We start from the raw sequence: 16537 nt of genomic DNA, 5'->3' as shown, positions 1-16537 counted from the left end.
CATGACAGATGAGTGTGTGCCGTCTCTCCCCCGCAGGAGGAGGAGGAGTACGAGACCAAAGGAGGTCGCAGGAGGACGTGGGACGACGACTTCGTCCTGAAGAGACAGTTCTCTGCTCTGGTCCCCGCCTTCGACCCGAGGCCCGGAAGAACCAACGTCCAGCAGACCACCGACCTCGAGATCCCCCAGCCAGGTAACACACACACACACACACGCACACACGCACACACGCACGTACACACGCGCACGTACACACGCGCACACACGCACACACGCACACACACACGCACACACGCACACACGCACGTACACACGCGCACGTACACACGCGCACGCACGTACACACGCACACACACACACACACACACACACACGCACGTACACACGCGCACGTACACACGCGCATACACACACACACGTACACGCACACACACACGCATGTACACGCACACATTCACGCATGCACACACGCACAGACGCACACACATTTTTTATTTTTATTTATTTATTTTGTATTATTTTTATAATTACTATTTTTTAAATTTAATTTTATAATCAGTATTTTGTATTTATTTTTTATAATTACTATTTTTTATTTTATTATTTTTATTATTGTTATTGTGAGGTGTTTTTTGTCTCTGTTAATGGATATTTTTCATGTACAGCTAGTTTCTCTATAGATTATTTTAAATGTTTACGCTATGAATCAGCCTGTGAACGCGTTTCTTGTCGTTCTGTCAGGAACTCCTCGTTCGGAGGTTCAGGAGGAGGTGGAGTGCGCTCCGTCTCCGCACCTGTCTCTCACTCTGAAGGTAAGACAACCACGTCCAACATGTCTCACTGGTCCCGTGGTGTCTCTGGGTGTCAGGACATCAACAGGAAACCAACAAGGAGATTTATCTTAATATCAGGCAAAACAGAACAAAGCTTACAAACGAAAAGAGGGACAGATGGGTGTCAAAATCAGGACATTACAGGGTGTAGCAGGGCATTACAGGGTGTAGCAGGGCATTACAGGGTGTAGCAGGGCATTACAGGGTGTAGCAGGGCATTACAGGGTGTAGCAGGGCATTACAGGGCATTACAAGGTGTAGCAGGGCATTACAGGGTGTAGCAGGGCATTACAGGGTGTAGCAGGGCATTACAGGGTGTAGCAGGGCATTACAGGGCATTACAAGGTGTAGCAGGGCATTACAGGGTGTAGCAGGGCATTACAGGACATTACAAGGTGTAGCAGGGCATTACAGGTTGTAGCAGGGCATTACAGGACATTACAAAGTGTAGCAGGACATTACAGGGTGTAGCAGGGCATTACAGGACATTACAAGGTGTAGCAGGGCATTACAGGTTGTAGCAGGGCATTACAGGACATTACAAAGTGTAGCAGGGCATTACAGGACATTACAAGGTGTAGCAGGGCATTACAGGGTGTAGCAGGGCATTACAGGATATTACAAGGTGTAGCAGGACATTACAGGGTGTAGCAGGGCATTACAGGATATTACAAGGTGTAGCAGGACATTACAGGGTGTAGCAGGGCATTACAGGATATTACAGGGTGTAGCAGGACATTACAGGGTGTAGCAGGGCATTACAGGAATTACAAGGTGTAGCAGGCATTACAGGGTGTAGAGGCTTACAGGACATTACAGGGTGTAGCAGGGCATTACGGACACTACAAGTGTAGCAGGGCATACTAGTACTTACAGGGTGTAGCAGGCATTAAGGACATTGCAGGGTGTAGCAGGGCATTACAGTACAGGGTGTAGCAGGGCATTACAGGTGTAGCAGGACGTTATATGGGGTTTAAGAGTGTGGTGTGTGTGTGTGTGTGTTGGGTGTGTGGTGTGTGTGTGTGTGTGTGTGTGTGTGTGTGTGTGTGTGTGTTGTGTGTGTGTGTGTGTGTGTGTGTGTGTGTGTGTTCGTTCAGGTGGCGGGGCTGGGTACGAGCCGAGAGGTGGAGCTTCCTCTGTCCAACTACAAGTCCACCATCTTCTACTACGTCCAGCGGCTGCTGCAGCTCTCCTGCAACGGAGCCGTGAAGACGGACAAACTGCGCCGCATCTGGGAGCCCACGTACACGTAAGAGTCTGGATCGGGGGGGTGGGGGAAGAGGGGGGGGGGGGGGGGGGTAGAAAGAGGAGGGGGAGATGGATGGATGGATGGGTAGGTATAGAGAGAGAGAGAGAGAGAGAGAGAGAGAGAGAGAGAGGAGAGAAAGAGATGGGTGGATATTTATTGACCCAATAAAATAGGAAATTCTAGTGTTCCAGCAGCAAAATCAGTCACACAGATTATAAATATAAGGAAATACTAGGATACAATATACATAGATACAATATACATGAAGTAATACTAGGATACAATATACATAGATACAATATACATGAAGTAATACTAGGATACAGTATACATAGATACAATATACATGAAGTAATACTAGGATACAATATACATGAAGTAATACTAGGATACAGTATACATAGATACAATATACATGAAGTAATACTAGGATACAATATACATAGATACAATATACATGAAGTAATACTAGGATACAATATACATAGATACAATATACATGAAGTAATACTAGGATACAATACAAGAATAATATTTGAATATTTCCACGTTGAGAATACAGAGATGTATTTGTGTGTTTTCTTCCTCCTCCAGGATAATGTACCGTGAGCTGAAGGACTCGGACAAAGAGAAGGAGAGCGGGAAGATGGTGAGTCACTCCTCCGTCACTCCTCCCTTACTCCTCCGTCACTCCTTCATTACTCCTCCGTCGCTCCTCCGTCACTCCTTCATTACTCCTCCGTCACTCCTCCGTCACTCCTCCGTCGCTCCTCCGTCACTCCTCCGTCGCTCCTCCGTCACTCCTCCGTCACTCCTTCGTTACTCCTCCGTCACTCCTCCGTCGCTCCTCCGTCGCTCCTCCGTCACTCCTTCATTACTCCTCCGTCACTCCTCCGTCGCTCCTCCGTCACTCCTCTGTCACTCCTCCATCAATCCTCCGTCGCTCCTCCGTCGCTCCTCTGTCCCTCCTCCGTTACTCCTCTGTCACTCTCCATTACTCCTCCATTACTCCTCCGTCACTCCTCCGTCGCTCCTCTGTCACTCCTCCATCAGTCCTCCATCAATCCTCCATCAATCCTCCATCAATCCTCCGTCGCTCCTCCGTTACTCCTGTCACTCCTCCATTACTCCTCCGTCACTCCTCCATTACTCCTCCGTCACTCCTCCATTACTCCTCCATTACTCCTCCGTCACTCCTCCATTACTCCTCCATTACTCCTCCGTTACTCCTCCGTTACTCCTCCATTACTCCTACGTTACTCCTCCATTACTCCTCCGTCACTCCTCCATTACTCCTACGTCACTCCTCCGTTACTCCTCCGTCACTCCTCTGTCACTCCTCCATTACTCCTCCGTCACTCCTCCATTACTCCTCCGTCACTCCTACGTCACTCCTCCATTACTCCTACGTCACTCCTCCGTCACTCCTACGTCACTCCTCCATTACTCCTCCGTCACTCCTCCATTACTCCTCCGTCACTCCTCCGTCACTCCTCCATTACTCCTCCGTCACTCCTCTGTCACTCCTCCATTACTCCAGCGTCACTCCTCCATTACTCCTCCGTCACTCCACGTCACTCCTCCATTACTCCTACGTCACTCCTCCGTCACTCCTACGTCACTCCTCCATTACTCCTCCGTCACTCCTCCATTACTCCTCCGTCACTCCTCCGTCACTCCTCCATTACTCCTCCGTCACTCCTCCGTCACTCCTCCGTCACTCCTCCATTACTCCTCCGTCACTCCTCCGTTACTCCTCCGTCACTCCTACGTCACTCCTCCATTACTCCTACGTCACTCCTCCGTCACTCCTCCATTACTCCTCCATTACTCCTCCGTCACTCCTCCATTACTCCTCCGTCACTCCTCCATTACTCCTCCGTCGCTGCTTTCTCTCGGATAAAACCTGCAAGAAATATCAAGGCGGTGCAATGACGGCTCGTTGTCATAGGCAACACGTCGAACACACGCAACAATCACACAGACACACAAAGACTCACAATGGCATCAGATTTATTTAGATTAGATAAATATATAAATAGATTATTTGTTGTCTTCCCGTCAAAATTGAAATCAACAATCGACTAAAAAGACGCTTTTTGTCGATGTTTTTAACTTTTTATTACGTTTTTGTCCCTTTTTTTCAAGGTTTGTCACCTATTTTGACGTTTTGGGCACTATTAACTTCAGTTTATTTTTGGAATTTACGGTCAATAAACCTCATTTATAGGAAATTATACCTAATGTTTGAGTTAGAAAAGCAGAAATTAGGAATTATTGAGACTAAAGTTAAAGGAATGGATGTTGATGATAATCACAGACTGGAATATGTCAACTTTTACTCAACACTATTTCAACAACACTTCACTTTGTTTTACAATGCTATAAAATAGAATAAGACCCAAAATTAATGAAAGTAGAGATTTGTACTTGGCAAAGAGCGTTGGAATCAATCATGTTATTTTGGGGAATTAAAAAGAACATTGATATAGGACAACATGAGGACAACATGAGGACAACATGAGGACAACATGGGGACAACATGGGGACAACATGAGGACAACATGAGGACAACATGGGGACAACATGGGGACAACATGGGGACAACATGGGGACAACATGAGGACAACATGGGACAACATGAGGACAACATGGGGACAACATGAGGACAACATGAGGACAACATGGGGACAACATGGAGGACAACATGGGACAACATGGACAACATGGGGACAACATGGGACAACATGGGACAACATGGGGACAACATGGGGGACAAATGAGGACAACATGGGGACAACATGGGGACAACATAGGGACAACATGGGGACAACATGGGGACAACATGGGGACAACATGGGGACAACATGGGGACAACATGGGGACAACATGGGGACAACAACTCGACCTCTGATCTTTTTGCTTCCTCTCCGCCCTCCAGGATTTATGTGAGCACAGTCTCAGTATATCGGGCGGTCGTTCTGGCGGCCAGAGCCCGAGCTCGCTCTCGGCCAATCAGAGCAGTGAGATCCTGTGCGTGGCACGGGAGATGGCGCAGGCGAAGGCGGGCTGCAGCCAGAACGCCTGCGGGGTCGAGGACGTCCTGCAGCTGCTGCGCATCCTCTACATCATCGGTGGAGACGGCGCCTCCAACGCACGCACTCTGCAGGAGGGTACGGACACACCTAATACACGCTAAAAGTAGTGATTATTTACATGGAGTATGGTGGAGATATGCTGCTCTATACACGCTAAAAGTAGTGATTATTTACATGGAGTCTGGTGGAGATATGCTGCTCTATACACGCTAAAAGCAGTGATTATTTACATGGAGTATGGTGGAGATATGCTGCTCTATACATGCTAAAAGTAGTGATTATTTACATGGAGTCTGGTGGAGATATGCTGCTCTATACACGCTAAAGGTAGTGATTATTTACATGGAGTCTGGTGGAGATATGCTGCTCTATACATGCTAAAAGTAGTGATTATTTACATGGAGTCTGGTGGAGATATGCTGCTCTATACACGCTAAAAGCAGTGATTATTTACATGGAGTCTGGTGGAGATATGCTGCTCTATACACGCTAAAAGCAGTGATTATTTACATGGAGTCTGGTGGGTTTGGTGATGGTGATTTCTGTTTCATGTCAAACTAAAAGGATCTTAATCTTTGAGTAAAAGGTCTATCTCTGTATGGATCCATCCCATAATGTTGTCACACACTTTTGAATGAAAACTAACATCTTAATCCTTCCTGGTGTCATCGTATATTATTTGTAATTTCTAAGTTGGTTTTTGTGCAGATTTTGAGGAGCTGCAGTTCAACGCGTCTCCGGAGGAGTTCACCAGTAAGAAGATCACAACCAAGATTCTGCAGCAGATCGAGGTCTGTTCACAAACCACTTCCTGTCCAGAGAAAGCAGATTTTAACCAGCAACTTGTTCTTGAGTTGGTGGTGTGACGCCGGCCGGATGTTGGTTGTAATGGATCTAAAATAGAAACCATAACAGCTGTTAAACTTCTGGCCCGTGGGCCAGACCCGGCCCCTCACAGGCTTAGATCCGGCTCTCGGATCAATTTGGGTTCCTGTTAGTCGTTATTTCGGAAGTTTCTACTTTTTCCTACACTTTTCACGATGTTGTTGCTTAGTTTGATTGTTTTTGGTTCTTTTTTTTTTCTATCTTGGCTAAATTACTTTTTAGGGCTTTATGACATTGAATTTTTAGTTTTTTGTTGTGTTGCTTTTTCTGAAGTTTTTGTCACTTTAAACAACACTCTTTCTGACGTTTTTGGTGCTTTTTTTCAATGTTTTTCGACGCATTTTTCAATTGTTTCAGTTTTTTTTTTTTACTATCTCGGCTAAATCACTTTTTAGGGCTTTATGACATATTGTTGTATTATTACAGTTTTTTTGTTGCTTTTTCCGATGTTTTTGACGCTTTTTTTGATTGTTTTTGGTTCTTGTATCACGGCCAAATCACTTGTTCACGGCTCTATGACGTCGAATTTTTACAGTTTTTGTTGCTTTTTCTGAAGTTTTTGTCATTTTTAACGACACTTTTTCTGATGTTTTGGTTTGTTTTCTTCTGTCTTTGCTAAATCACTTGTTTACGGCTTTAAGACGTCAAAATCTTACAGGTTTTTAACAGTTTTTTTGTGTTGCTTTTTGTGACGTTTTTGTCACTTTTAACACTTTTTCTGACGTTTTTGGTTCTTTTTTCGATTTGTTTTTGGTGATATTTTCTATCTCGGCTAAATCACTTTTTAGGGCTTTATGACATATTGTTGTATTATTACAGTTTTTTTGTTGCTTTTTCCGATGTTTTTGTCGCTTTATTAGATTATTTTTGGTTCTTCTATCTTTGCTAAATCACTTGTTTACGGCTTTAAGACGTCAACATTTTTACAGGTTTTTAACAGTTTTTTTTTTTAGCTTTTTCTGAAGTTTTTTTTACTTTTAACAAAACTTTTTCTCATGTTTTGTGTATTTGTTCAGTTTTCGGGGCTTTTTTCTATCACGGCCAAATCTCTTGTGTACGGCTCTATGACGTCATTTTTATTTTTTTTTACTTTTTCTGAAGTTTTTGTCACTTTTAGCAACACTTTTTCCTATGTTTTTGTTGCTTTGTTAGATTATTTTTGGTGCTATTTTCTTTCTTGGCCAAATCACTTTTTAGGGCTTCATGACATTGTCGTATTTTACAGGTTTTTTTTGGGGGGGGGGGGGGGGGGTTTCTGGTGTTTTTGCGCTCTTGACCATTTTTGTATGTATAAGATTATTTTTTGGGGCACTTTAGGCCTTTTTTCACAGGACAGCTGTACACATGAAGGGGAGGGAGGGGGGGGGGGTGGCGTGCAGCGAATGGCCGCAGGTCGGAGTCTCGATCGACGGGTTTTTGAGCTCGAGTTGATTGTTTTTGCAGCAGAAAGCTGAGGCGTCCGTCACGTTGGACGCCTGTGACGATGCGGGACATCATTTCTATTAATGACACTATCAAAATGCACTCGAACTATCTCAAAAAACTAAAATGAAAGGAGTTTAAATAACTTGTGGAGGGTTGTAGTTCGTGTTTCTACATTTGGAAATCTTTTGGATGAACATGCTCTGTGTTTTATTGAGCTTCAGTTCTGCTGATTTTAGGATAAAAAGGATTTCAACATAGTCCTAGAAAAGATTCACTGACACTTTTCCTACTGCAGAGGTCAAAGGGTTAAACTGACTGTCTCCTTGTCTCCCTGTGTCCTGCGTCCTTGCTTCCTGTGTCCTGCGTCCTTTCTTCCTGTGTCCTGCGTCCTTGCGTCCTGTGTCCTAGGAGCCCCTGGCTCTGGCCAGTGGAGCGCTGCCTGAGTGGTGTGAGCAGCTGACCTCTAAGTGTCCTTTCCTGATCCCCTTCGAGACCCGGCAGCTCTACTTCACCTGCCGGCGTTCGGAGCCATCCAGGTCAGACACACACACACACACACACACACACACACACACACAGAGGCACACACACACACACACACACACACACACCACACACACACACACACACACACACACACACGAGGCACACACACACACACACACACACACACACACACACACACAGAGGCACACACACACAACCAACACACACACACACACACACACACAACACACACACACACACAGAGGCACACACACACACACACACACACACACACACAGAGGCACACACACACACAGGGAGAAAAAACCCACCCACACACACCCCACGAAAACCACCACACACACCCCAAACACACAACACCACGCACGGAGAAAACACACCACCCCCAAAAAACACACATACACACAATACGAGAAAGACACACACACCACAACACACACATCACATAAGAGCCCAAAAACACACACAACATACAAAACCCACACACCAACACACACACACACACAGAGACACACACACCCCAAAACACAGAAGACACGCACGGCCGCAGCACGCGACACGCACGCACACAGACACACGCCCAACCGGGGACAAAAAACAACACACACAGAGCACAGACACACACACACACAAACCACAACACCAACAAACACAACACACACAAAAACAGAGACAACACACCACAAAACCCCACACAAAGAGACACACACAGCCCAAAAAACAAGGACAAGCCGCGGAGAACAACCACAGAACAGACAACACACAACTCACCACACCGGAGACACCACAACAATACGGGGAGACCACACACACACACCCCACACACACAACAACACACACAGAGACACCAACAAACACAAAAACCTCCCCATGTGTTCCAACCCGACCCGTTGGACCTTGCCCCCGGTGCGGGCCCAGTGTGGCCCAGAACCGGCGGGGAGGCGAAGGGCCCCGGGGCCCGCCCCACGGTGCGGCGGGACGACCCCGGCGAGTTCAGGGTGGGCCGGCTCAAACACGAGCGGGTCAAGGTCCCCCGCGGGGACGCCATGATGGACTGGGCCGAGTCCGTCATGCAGCTGCACGCGGACAGGAAGTCGGTGCTGGAGGTCAGAAGACCCCCAATTATCTCTTCCTCTGGTCCTCCGCTTTTTGTTGCTTTTCTGACGCGTTGTCGCCTTATTTGCGAAGTGTTTGTTGCTTTTTACGATTCATGTAATTTTATTTGTCCTTTCTTGTTGCTTTTTGCGATGTTTTAGTGCTTTTTGTTGCCTTTTCTGAACTTTTGGTTGTTTTTCACAAAACAATAATTTAACAAAATATTAGAGAAAACTTGTGTTCTGATTACAATGAAGGTGTGTGTGTGTGTGTGTGTGTGTGTGTGTGTGTGTGTGTTGTGTGTGTGGTGTGTGGTGTGTGTGTGTGTGTGTGTTTTGTGGTGTGTGTGGTGGTGTGTGTTGTGTGTGTGTTTTGTGTGTGTGTGTGTGTGTGGGTGTGTGTGTGTGGTTGTGTGTGTGTGTGTGGTGTGTGTGTGACCGACCAGGTGGAGTTCCTGGGTGAAGAGGGAACAGGTCTCGGTCCCACTCTGGAGTTTTATGCTCTGGTGGCTGCAGAGTTTCAGAGGACGTCTCTGGGGATCTGGCTCTGTGACGACGACTTCCCCGACGACGAGTCCCGACAGGTGGGACAGCGTCTCACTCTCTCTAACGTTAGCTGAGAGAAAAAACTGGATCTGAAGTCTTTTATATAGACCTTAGTGGTCCCTTAATACTGGATCTATATAAAGAGACTTCAGATACAGTATTAGGGGACCACTAAGGTCTATATAAAGAGACTTCAGATACAGTTTAGGGACCACTAAGGTCTATATAAAGAGACTTCAGATACAGTATTAGGGACCACTAAGGTCTATATAAAGAGACTTCAGATACAGTATTAGGGACCATAAGGTCTATATAAAAGAGACTTCAGATACAGTATAGGGACCACTAAGGTCTATATAAAGAGACTTCAGATACAGTATTAGGGACCACTAAGGTCTATATAAAGAGACTTCAGATCCAGTATTAGGGACCACTAAGGTCTATATAAAGAGACTTCAGATACAGTATTAGGGACCACTACAGGTCTATATAAAGAGACTTCAGATACAGTATTAGGACCACTAAGGTCTATATAAAGAGACTTCAGATACAGTATTAGGACCACTAGGTCTATATAAAGAGACTCAGATACAGTATTAGGGACCACTAAGGTCTATATAAGAGACTTCAGATACAGTATTAGGGACCACTAAGGTCTATATAAAGAGACTTCAGATACAGTATTAGGGACCACTAAGGTCTATATAAAGAGATTTCAGATACAGTATTAGGGACCACTAAGGTCTATATAAAGAGACTTCAGATACAGTATACGGGGCCACTAAGGTCTATATAAAGAGACTTCAGATACGTATAGGGGACCACTAAGGTCTATATAAAAGAGACTTCAGATACAGTATATGGACCACTAAGGTCTTTATAAAGAGACTTCAGATACAGTATTAGGGACACTAAGGTCTATATAAAGAGACTTCAGATCCAGTATTAGGGACCACTAAGGTCTATATAAAGAGACTTCAGATACAGTATTAGGACCACTAAGGTCTTTATAAAGAGACTTCAGATCCAGTATTAGGGACCACTAAGGTCTATATAAAGAGACTTCAGATACAGTATTATGGACCACTAAGGTCTATATAAAGAGACTTCAGATACAGTATTAGGGGACCACTAAGGTCTATATAAAGAGACTTCAGATACAGTATTATGGACCACTAAGGTCTTTATAAAGAGACTTCAGATACAGTATTAGGGGACCACTAAGGTCTATATAAAGAGACTTCAGATACAGTATTAGGGGGCCACTAAGGTCTATACAAAGAGACTTCAGATACAGTATTAGGGACCACTAAGGTCTATATAAAGAGACTTCAGATACAGTATTAGGGACCACTAAGGTCTATATAAAGAGACTTCAGATACAGTATTAGGGACCACTAAGGTCTATGGTTTCCAACAGTGATACTGGTATTCATCTGTAGTGAATCCTCAGCAGTAATCTGACCCCCGTCCCTGGTCTGTGTTCCAGGTGGACCTGGGCGGTGGTTTGAAGCCTCCCGGTTTCTACGTGCAGCGGTCCTGCGGCCTGTTCCCGGCGCCGTTCCCCCAGGACAGCGAGGAGCTGGATCGGATATCCAAACTCTTCCACTTCCTGGGCGTCTTCCTGGCCAAGTGTATCCAGGACAACCGTCTGGTGGACCTGCCGGTTCGAAACCCCGTTCTTAAAGCCCCTTTTGAAGGGGGGACACCCAAGCCCAAACCGAGAAAAGTGCTTACCCCCCGGGGCAGCCCCCCCCCGCACGGGCCCCAAAGCCGAGCCGTCCGTAACCCCCCCGGGCCCGGCGCCCCCGGCACCCTTCCTGCTGTGGGGGAGTTTGCGGGCGGAGGCGTCCACGGGAGAGCCAGGAGCCCCTACCCCGTGGGCAGTTTCGAGGGAAGACCCAAGTCGATTTCCTCATGGACCCCCCCAAACCCAAACCGCCCGCTTGGTACCACGGCATCCTCACCGCGGACAAATTTTCAGCTCGTAAACCCCGCCCGGTAGACAAAAACCGAACAAAAACCCCCGCACCAAAAGAGCCCAAACAAAACGCACAGAGACGAAAAGAGAAAAGGCCCGAGACGAAAAGAACCCAAAAACCCCAGAGACGCCCCAAAAGAGACCCCACGAATGCACAGCCCACACACAAAGACAACAGAACAACAAAACCCCGGCCCAGAGACGCAAAAAAACCCCCCACAAAAAACCGCACAAAAAAACCGCAAAGAGACGCAAAAGGGGCCGCACAAAAACCGCACAAAAAACCACACCCAAAACCGAAAAAGAGCCCACAAGAGACGCACAAAAACCCCCACACAAACACACCAAAACCCGCACAGAGAACCCCAGGGGGACACAAGAACCGCACAGAGACCCCACAGAGCAACAAAAAACCACAGGACAAACAGAACCGCACAGAGAAAAAAACAAGAGCCACCCCGAGAAAAACCCCTTTCCCCACTTACACTTTCTCCCTGTTGGGTGTTTGTGGGTGTGTGTGGGGTGGGGGGTGGGGTGTGTGTGTTGTGTGTTGTGTTTTGTGGTAGGGGTGTGTGTGGTGTGGGGTGTGTGTGTGTGTGTGTGTGTGGTTTTTTGGAAAATCTTTCCTTCACCAAAGAAAAAATTTAAAATTTCTATTTTTGGAATTTTTTTTTTTTTTAAAATTAAGTCTGTAAAAAAATTTTTTAAAACAAAAAAAAGAAAAAAAAACCTTAAAAAGGCTTTTCAAACCCCCCCCTTTCCCTAAACCCCCTCCCCATTCCCCCCCCCCCCCCCCCCAGGGAGTTTTCCAAAGGAGGGGGGAAGGAGCTGTGGTGAAGAGGGGGGAAGATCCTGTCCAGTAAAGCTTTTGAAGATGAGAAAAACCCCCCGGCGCGGGGCCCGATGCTGAGGAACCCGGGGTTGGGGACCCCCGCTCAGCACGCCCCCCCGGGGTAAAACAAGGCTACAAAAGCTACACACGCTATGGGAACGTTAGGGAAAACATGTAAATGTGACCCGTTCCGGTGAAATGTTACAGTAAATGCACTGTGACAGTACGGGGACTTTTTTTACGGGAACTTTGGTGTGTTGGTTTTGGGGTGTGGGGTGGGGGTGTGTGTGTTGTGTGTGGGTGTTTGTGGGGTGTGTGGGTGGGGGGGGGTTGGGTGGGGACAGGTTAAGTAAATTTTTCCAGCGGGTTAACAAAAGGGGTTTCCTTTTCCCCTCCACACGGTTTTATTTTGATTTAAATTTAAACGAGGGTTTCCCTTTCGGGAAAAACAGGACTTTTGATGGATTTTAAGGGAAACGACTCAGGGGAAAATGGTTTATTCTTGTGTTTTCTCTGATGTATGAGATACATGGGGGGCCCCACGGGGGGTTTTCCCACGTTAATGGAAAAAATTTGTTTCCCCCGAGGGGAAGGGACGCCCGTTTAAAGTTCGTTTTGTTGTTAGGTTGAATTTCCCTTTTTCGGTCCTTTCCCCCCAAGGTCCAGGGGTTCTCGGCGGGGGATTAAAACCGAACGGGGGCCAAAGGGGGGTTTAAAAAACCCCCGGGGGGAAAAGGGGACTTTTATTGGCATATGGCCCTTTTATAAAGCGGGCAGAGCTGTAATTTTTAAATTTTAAAGGTGTCTGTCTGTCTGTCTTTTTTTTTTTTTTTCTGGTGGGGGGTGTGGGGGGGGTTTTTTGTGTTGTGTGTTTTTTTGGGTGTGTGTGTGTGGTGTGTGGTGTGTTTGGGTTGGGGGGGAGAGGGGTGGGGGAATTTGGGAGGAGTCCTCGGCTGATGTTTGACTTTGTATGCCCCACCCGGCCCCGGAAACAGAGGGAGGCTTCGAGGTACAGAAAAACCAAAAACAAGGAAAAGGGAGACACACCCCCCCCCCCCCCCCCCCCCCCCCCCCCCCCACACAGGGGGGGCAAAACCCCGGGGGGACACACACCCCAAAAAGGGGGGACACACACACAAAAGGGAGACACACCCCAACACAAGCAAACAAACAAAGATCCACCCCACTTTTTAATACAAATCAAAAAAATTTCTGAAATAATAAAAATTGTTTTCCCCCCCTTTTTCCCCCCCCTCCTCCCCGTTTCCCCCTTTCCTCCCCCCCCCCTTTCCCCCCCCTCCCCGGGGGTTTTTAAAACGAGTTTTCCCTTTGGAGAATTTGAGCTCTTTAAGCCATAAGGGGGTTTCCAGATGATCCTCTGGGGGAACCCAATCCCCGGCTGGACTTGATGACATCTTTCAATACAAAAGAAAAAAAGAGGGTTAAAACCAGGACGGGGAAGTGGGAAGACAGGCAGGACAGGGAGGGGGGGGCAGACACAAAAGGGGAAAAGAGACAGACCCGGGGGAGAGACGGGACAGCGGACAGCCCAGAAAGACAGGGGGGGGAACACAGAAAGCCCAAACGAGACACAGGACGGCCCAATGAGACAAAACCAGACAAGGGGGACAGGAACCAGAAAGGAGAGACGGAACCAGCAAGGAGAGCAGAACCAGACAAGGAGAGACAAAACCAGACAAGGAGGACAGAACGAAAAGGAAAACAAAACCCAGACAAGGAGAGACAAAACCCAGAAAAGGAGAGACAAAACCCCAGAGGGGGAGGGGACAACAGAAAGGAGAGACACAAAAAGGAAAACGACGGGGAGACACACACGGGAAAGCCAGACGGAGAGACAAAACCACACAGACAGACGGGAGAGCCCACAACAGCCGACGGAGGAAACAGACAGCCAAAACAGACAGACAGCCCGGGAGAGACCAACGGGCCAAAACATACGGAGAGACCAAAAGACAGAAGACAGAGGGAGAAAACCCAACAACGGGCAGACAAAAGGAGAGGACACAGACAGCCCGACGGGGGGGCCCAAAACAGACAGACAAAAAACAGGGAAGCCCCGACAGACGGGAACGGGACGGAGAAAAAACAGAAGAGGAAGAAAAAAGGGAACACAAAGGACGGAAAAGAACCAAGAAAGACAGACGGGACAGAAAACCCCAGCCGACAGACGGAGGGGACCCCCACGGGGACAGGGGAGGAAGGTGGGTGTAAAGTAAGTGTCTCTCGTTCCCGTCCGGCTTCATGCGGTTTTGGGCGGGGCCTCTGCGGGATGCTTCGACGAGAGGAAAGCGTTCCTCCAGTTCACCAGGGCTGCTCCACGCTGCCCCCGGGGGCCTCGCAACCTGCACCCCGCCTCACCATCGTCAGGAAGGTAACCCGCGCTCTGATGGCTCGCAACCAAGCGAATAGTCGTTCATTCACAAATTAATACGCTCGTTAACCAGTAATGGAAAGAATAGTTAGAACTCACCTGCGATGATTCAAAGGGTAACCTGCTCTCCCTGGTGTGTGGTGTGTGTGGTGGGTGTGTGTGTGTGGGTGTGTGTGTGTGTTGTGTGTGTGTGTGTGTGTGGGTGTGTGTGTGTGTGTGTGTGGTGTGTGTGTGTGTGTGGGTTGTGTGTGTGTGGTGGTCTCTATCTTTTTTATCTGTGTGTGTGTGTTCCTCTCTCTTCTATTTTTTCTTGTGTGTGGTGTGTCTCTCTTCTCTCTTTTTCTCTGTGTGTGTCGGTGTGTGTCGTTTCTCTGTGTGTGTGTCTGTCTCTCTTGTGTGTGTGTGTGTGGTGTGTGTCTCTCTCTTTTGTGTGTGTGTTGTGTGTGTGTGTGTGTGTGTGTGTGTGTTCTACTTCTCTTGTGTGTGTGTGTGTCTGTCTCTCTGTGTGTGTGTGTGCTCGTTGTGTGTGTGTGTCTGTCTCTGTGTGTGTGTGTCTGTCTGTGTGTGTTCTGTGTGTGTGGTGTGTGTGTGGTGTCTTCGTTCTGTGTGTGTGTGTGTGTTGTTCTCTGTGTGGTGTGTGTCGTCTCTCTGTCTCTGTGTGTGTGTGTGTGTGTCTTGTGTGTGTGTGTGTGTGTGTGTCTGTGTGTGGGTCTGTCTCTCTGTGTGTGTGTGTGTGTGTGTAGGTGGACGCCACAGACTCCAGCTACCCTCAGGAACACGTGTGTCCACTACCTGAAGCTTCCCGAGTATCCTCCGAGGACATCATGCGGGAGCGCCTGCTGGCCGCCACCATGGAGAAGGGCTTCCACCTCAACTGACTCCGCCCCCGCCTCACTGAGCATGCTCCTCAAGTCCGTCTCGCCGCCCCGCCCGCCGCCGCTGCGTGACTGACAGGTCAGACGGCCAATCGGAGCCGGCCGACTGCCTGCTGGAGGGCGAGGAGGAGGAACCATGTTGCAGAATAAAAACGAAAGAAAAGCTCACATCTTAACCCCTCGCTCATTCATCTCTTCTCACCTGTGTGGGTGTTGTGTGTGTGTGCGCGTGTGTGTGTGTGTGTCGTGGTGTTGTGGTGGGTGTGTGTGTGTGTGGTGCGTGCGTGTTGTGGTGTGTGTGTGTGTGTGTGTGTGGTTGTCCCCCTCAGTATAGTGCCTGGTTTGACGCGTAGCTTCTGTTTTCAGTCTCCATCCTTCAAACAATCATGTTCTTTTTCCCCTTTTTTTGAATTTTTTTTGGTTGTGGTGTGTTTGTGTGTGTGTGTTTGTGTTGTGTGTGTGTGTGGGTGGTGTGTGTGTGTGGGTGTGTGTGTGTGTGTGTGGTGTGTGTGAGTGGGTTGTTTGGGTTGTTCTGACGGCTGTAGTTGAAGGGTCAGAGTGCGTTGGCGTTGTTGTCTTAAGATGAAGTTGGAGGACAGTAGAAGAAGAACGTGGGCTCTTTGTATTGCTGTTGTTATTTTATAAATTTTAATCAAGTGCAGTTGAGGTAAAGGAGTATTTTCAATGTGTATGCTCCAAAATGAAGCTTAAAGTTTGCAAAGTATGAAGATAGAGGACGTCTGTGGGTTTTTTGGGGGGGGGGAAAAAAAAAGGGTTTTTATTTTTTTTTAATTTTTTTAAAAAAAAATTTTCCCAAATA

General features: G+C 47.4%; 1 protein-coding gene across 2 annotated transcripts in view; it reads left to right on the top strand.

Moving 5' to 3' along the window:
- Positions 1-12578, top strand: part of hectd1 (HECT domain containing 1) — a 59322-nt gene extending 46744 nt beyond the window's left edge. The window contains exons 29-39 of one of the 2 annotated variants that reach the window (XM_032499788.1): positions 37-193; positions 742-812; positions 1931-2082; positions 2677-2731; positions 5024-5255; positions 5889-5971; positions 7899-8027; positions 8906-9103; positions 9538-9675; positions 11127-11629; positions 12410-12578. In XM_032499788.1, the coding sequence (XP_032355679.1) occupies positions 37-193; positions 742-812; positions 1931-2082; positions 2677-2731; positions 5024-5255; positions 5889-5971; positions 7899-8027; positions 8906-9103; positions 9538-9675; positions 11127-11629; positions 12410-12455 (1764 nt within the window). In that variant the 3' untranslated portion in view covers positions 12456-12578. Of the gene's footprint in view, positions 1-36; positions 194-741; positions 813-1930; positions 2083-2676; positions 2732-5023; positions 5256-5888; positions 5972-7898; positions 8028-8905; positions 9104-9537; positions 9676-11126; positions 11630-12409 lie in introns of those variants that run through there. The other variant, XR_004326847.1, reaches the window with a different exon arrangement.
- The last annotated feature ends 3959 nt before the right edge of the window (positions 12579-16537 follow it).

This window comes from Etheostoma spectabile, chromosome 20 (assembly GCF_008692095.1).
Source record: "Etheostoma spectabile isolate EspeVRDwgs_2016 chromosome 20, UIUC_Espe_1.0, whole genome shotgun sequence".
NCBI lineage: Eukaryota > Metazoa > Chordata > Actinopteri > Perciformes > Percidae > Etheostoma > Etheostoma spectabile.
This window is presented reverse-complemented; position numbering and strand designations above follow the sequence as displayed.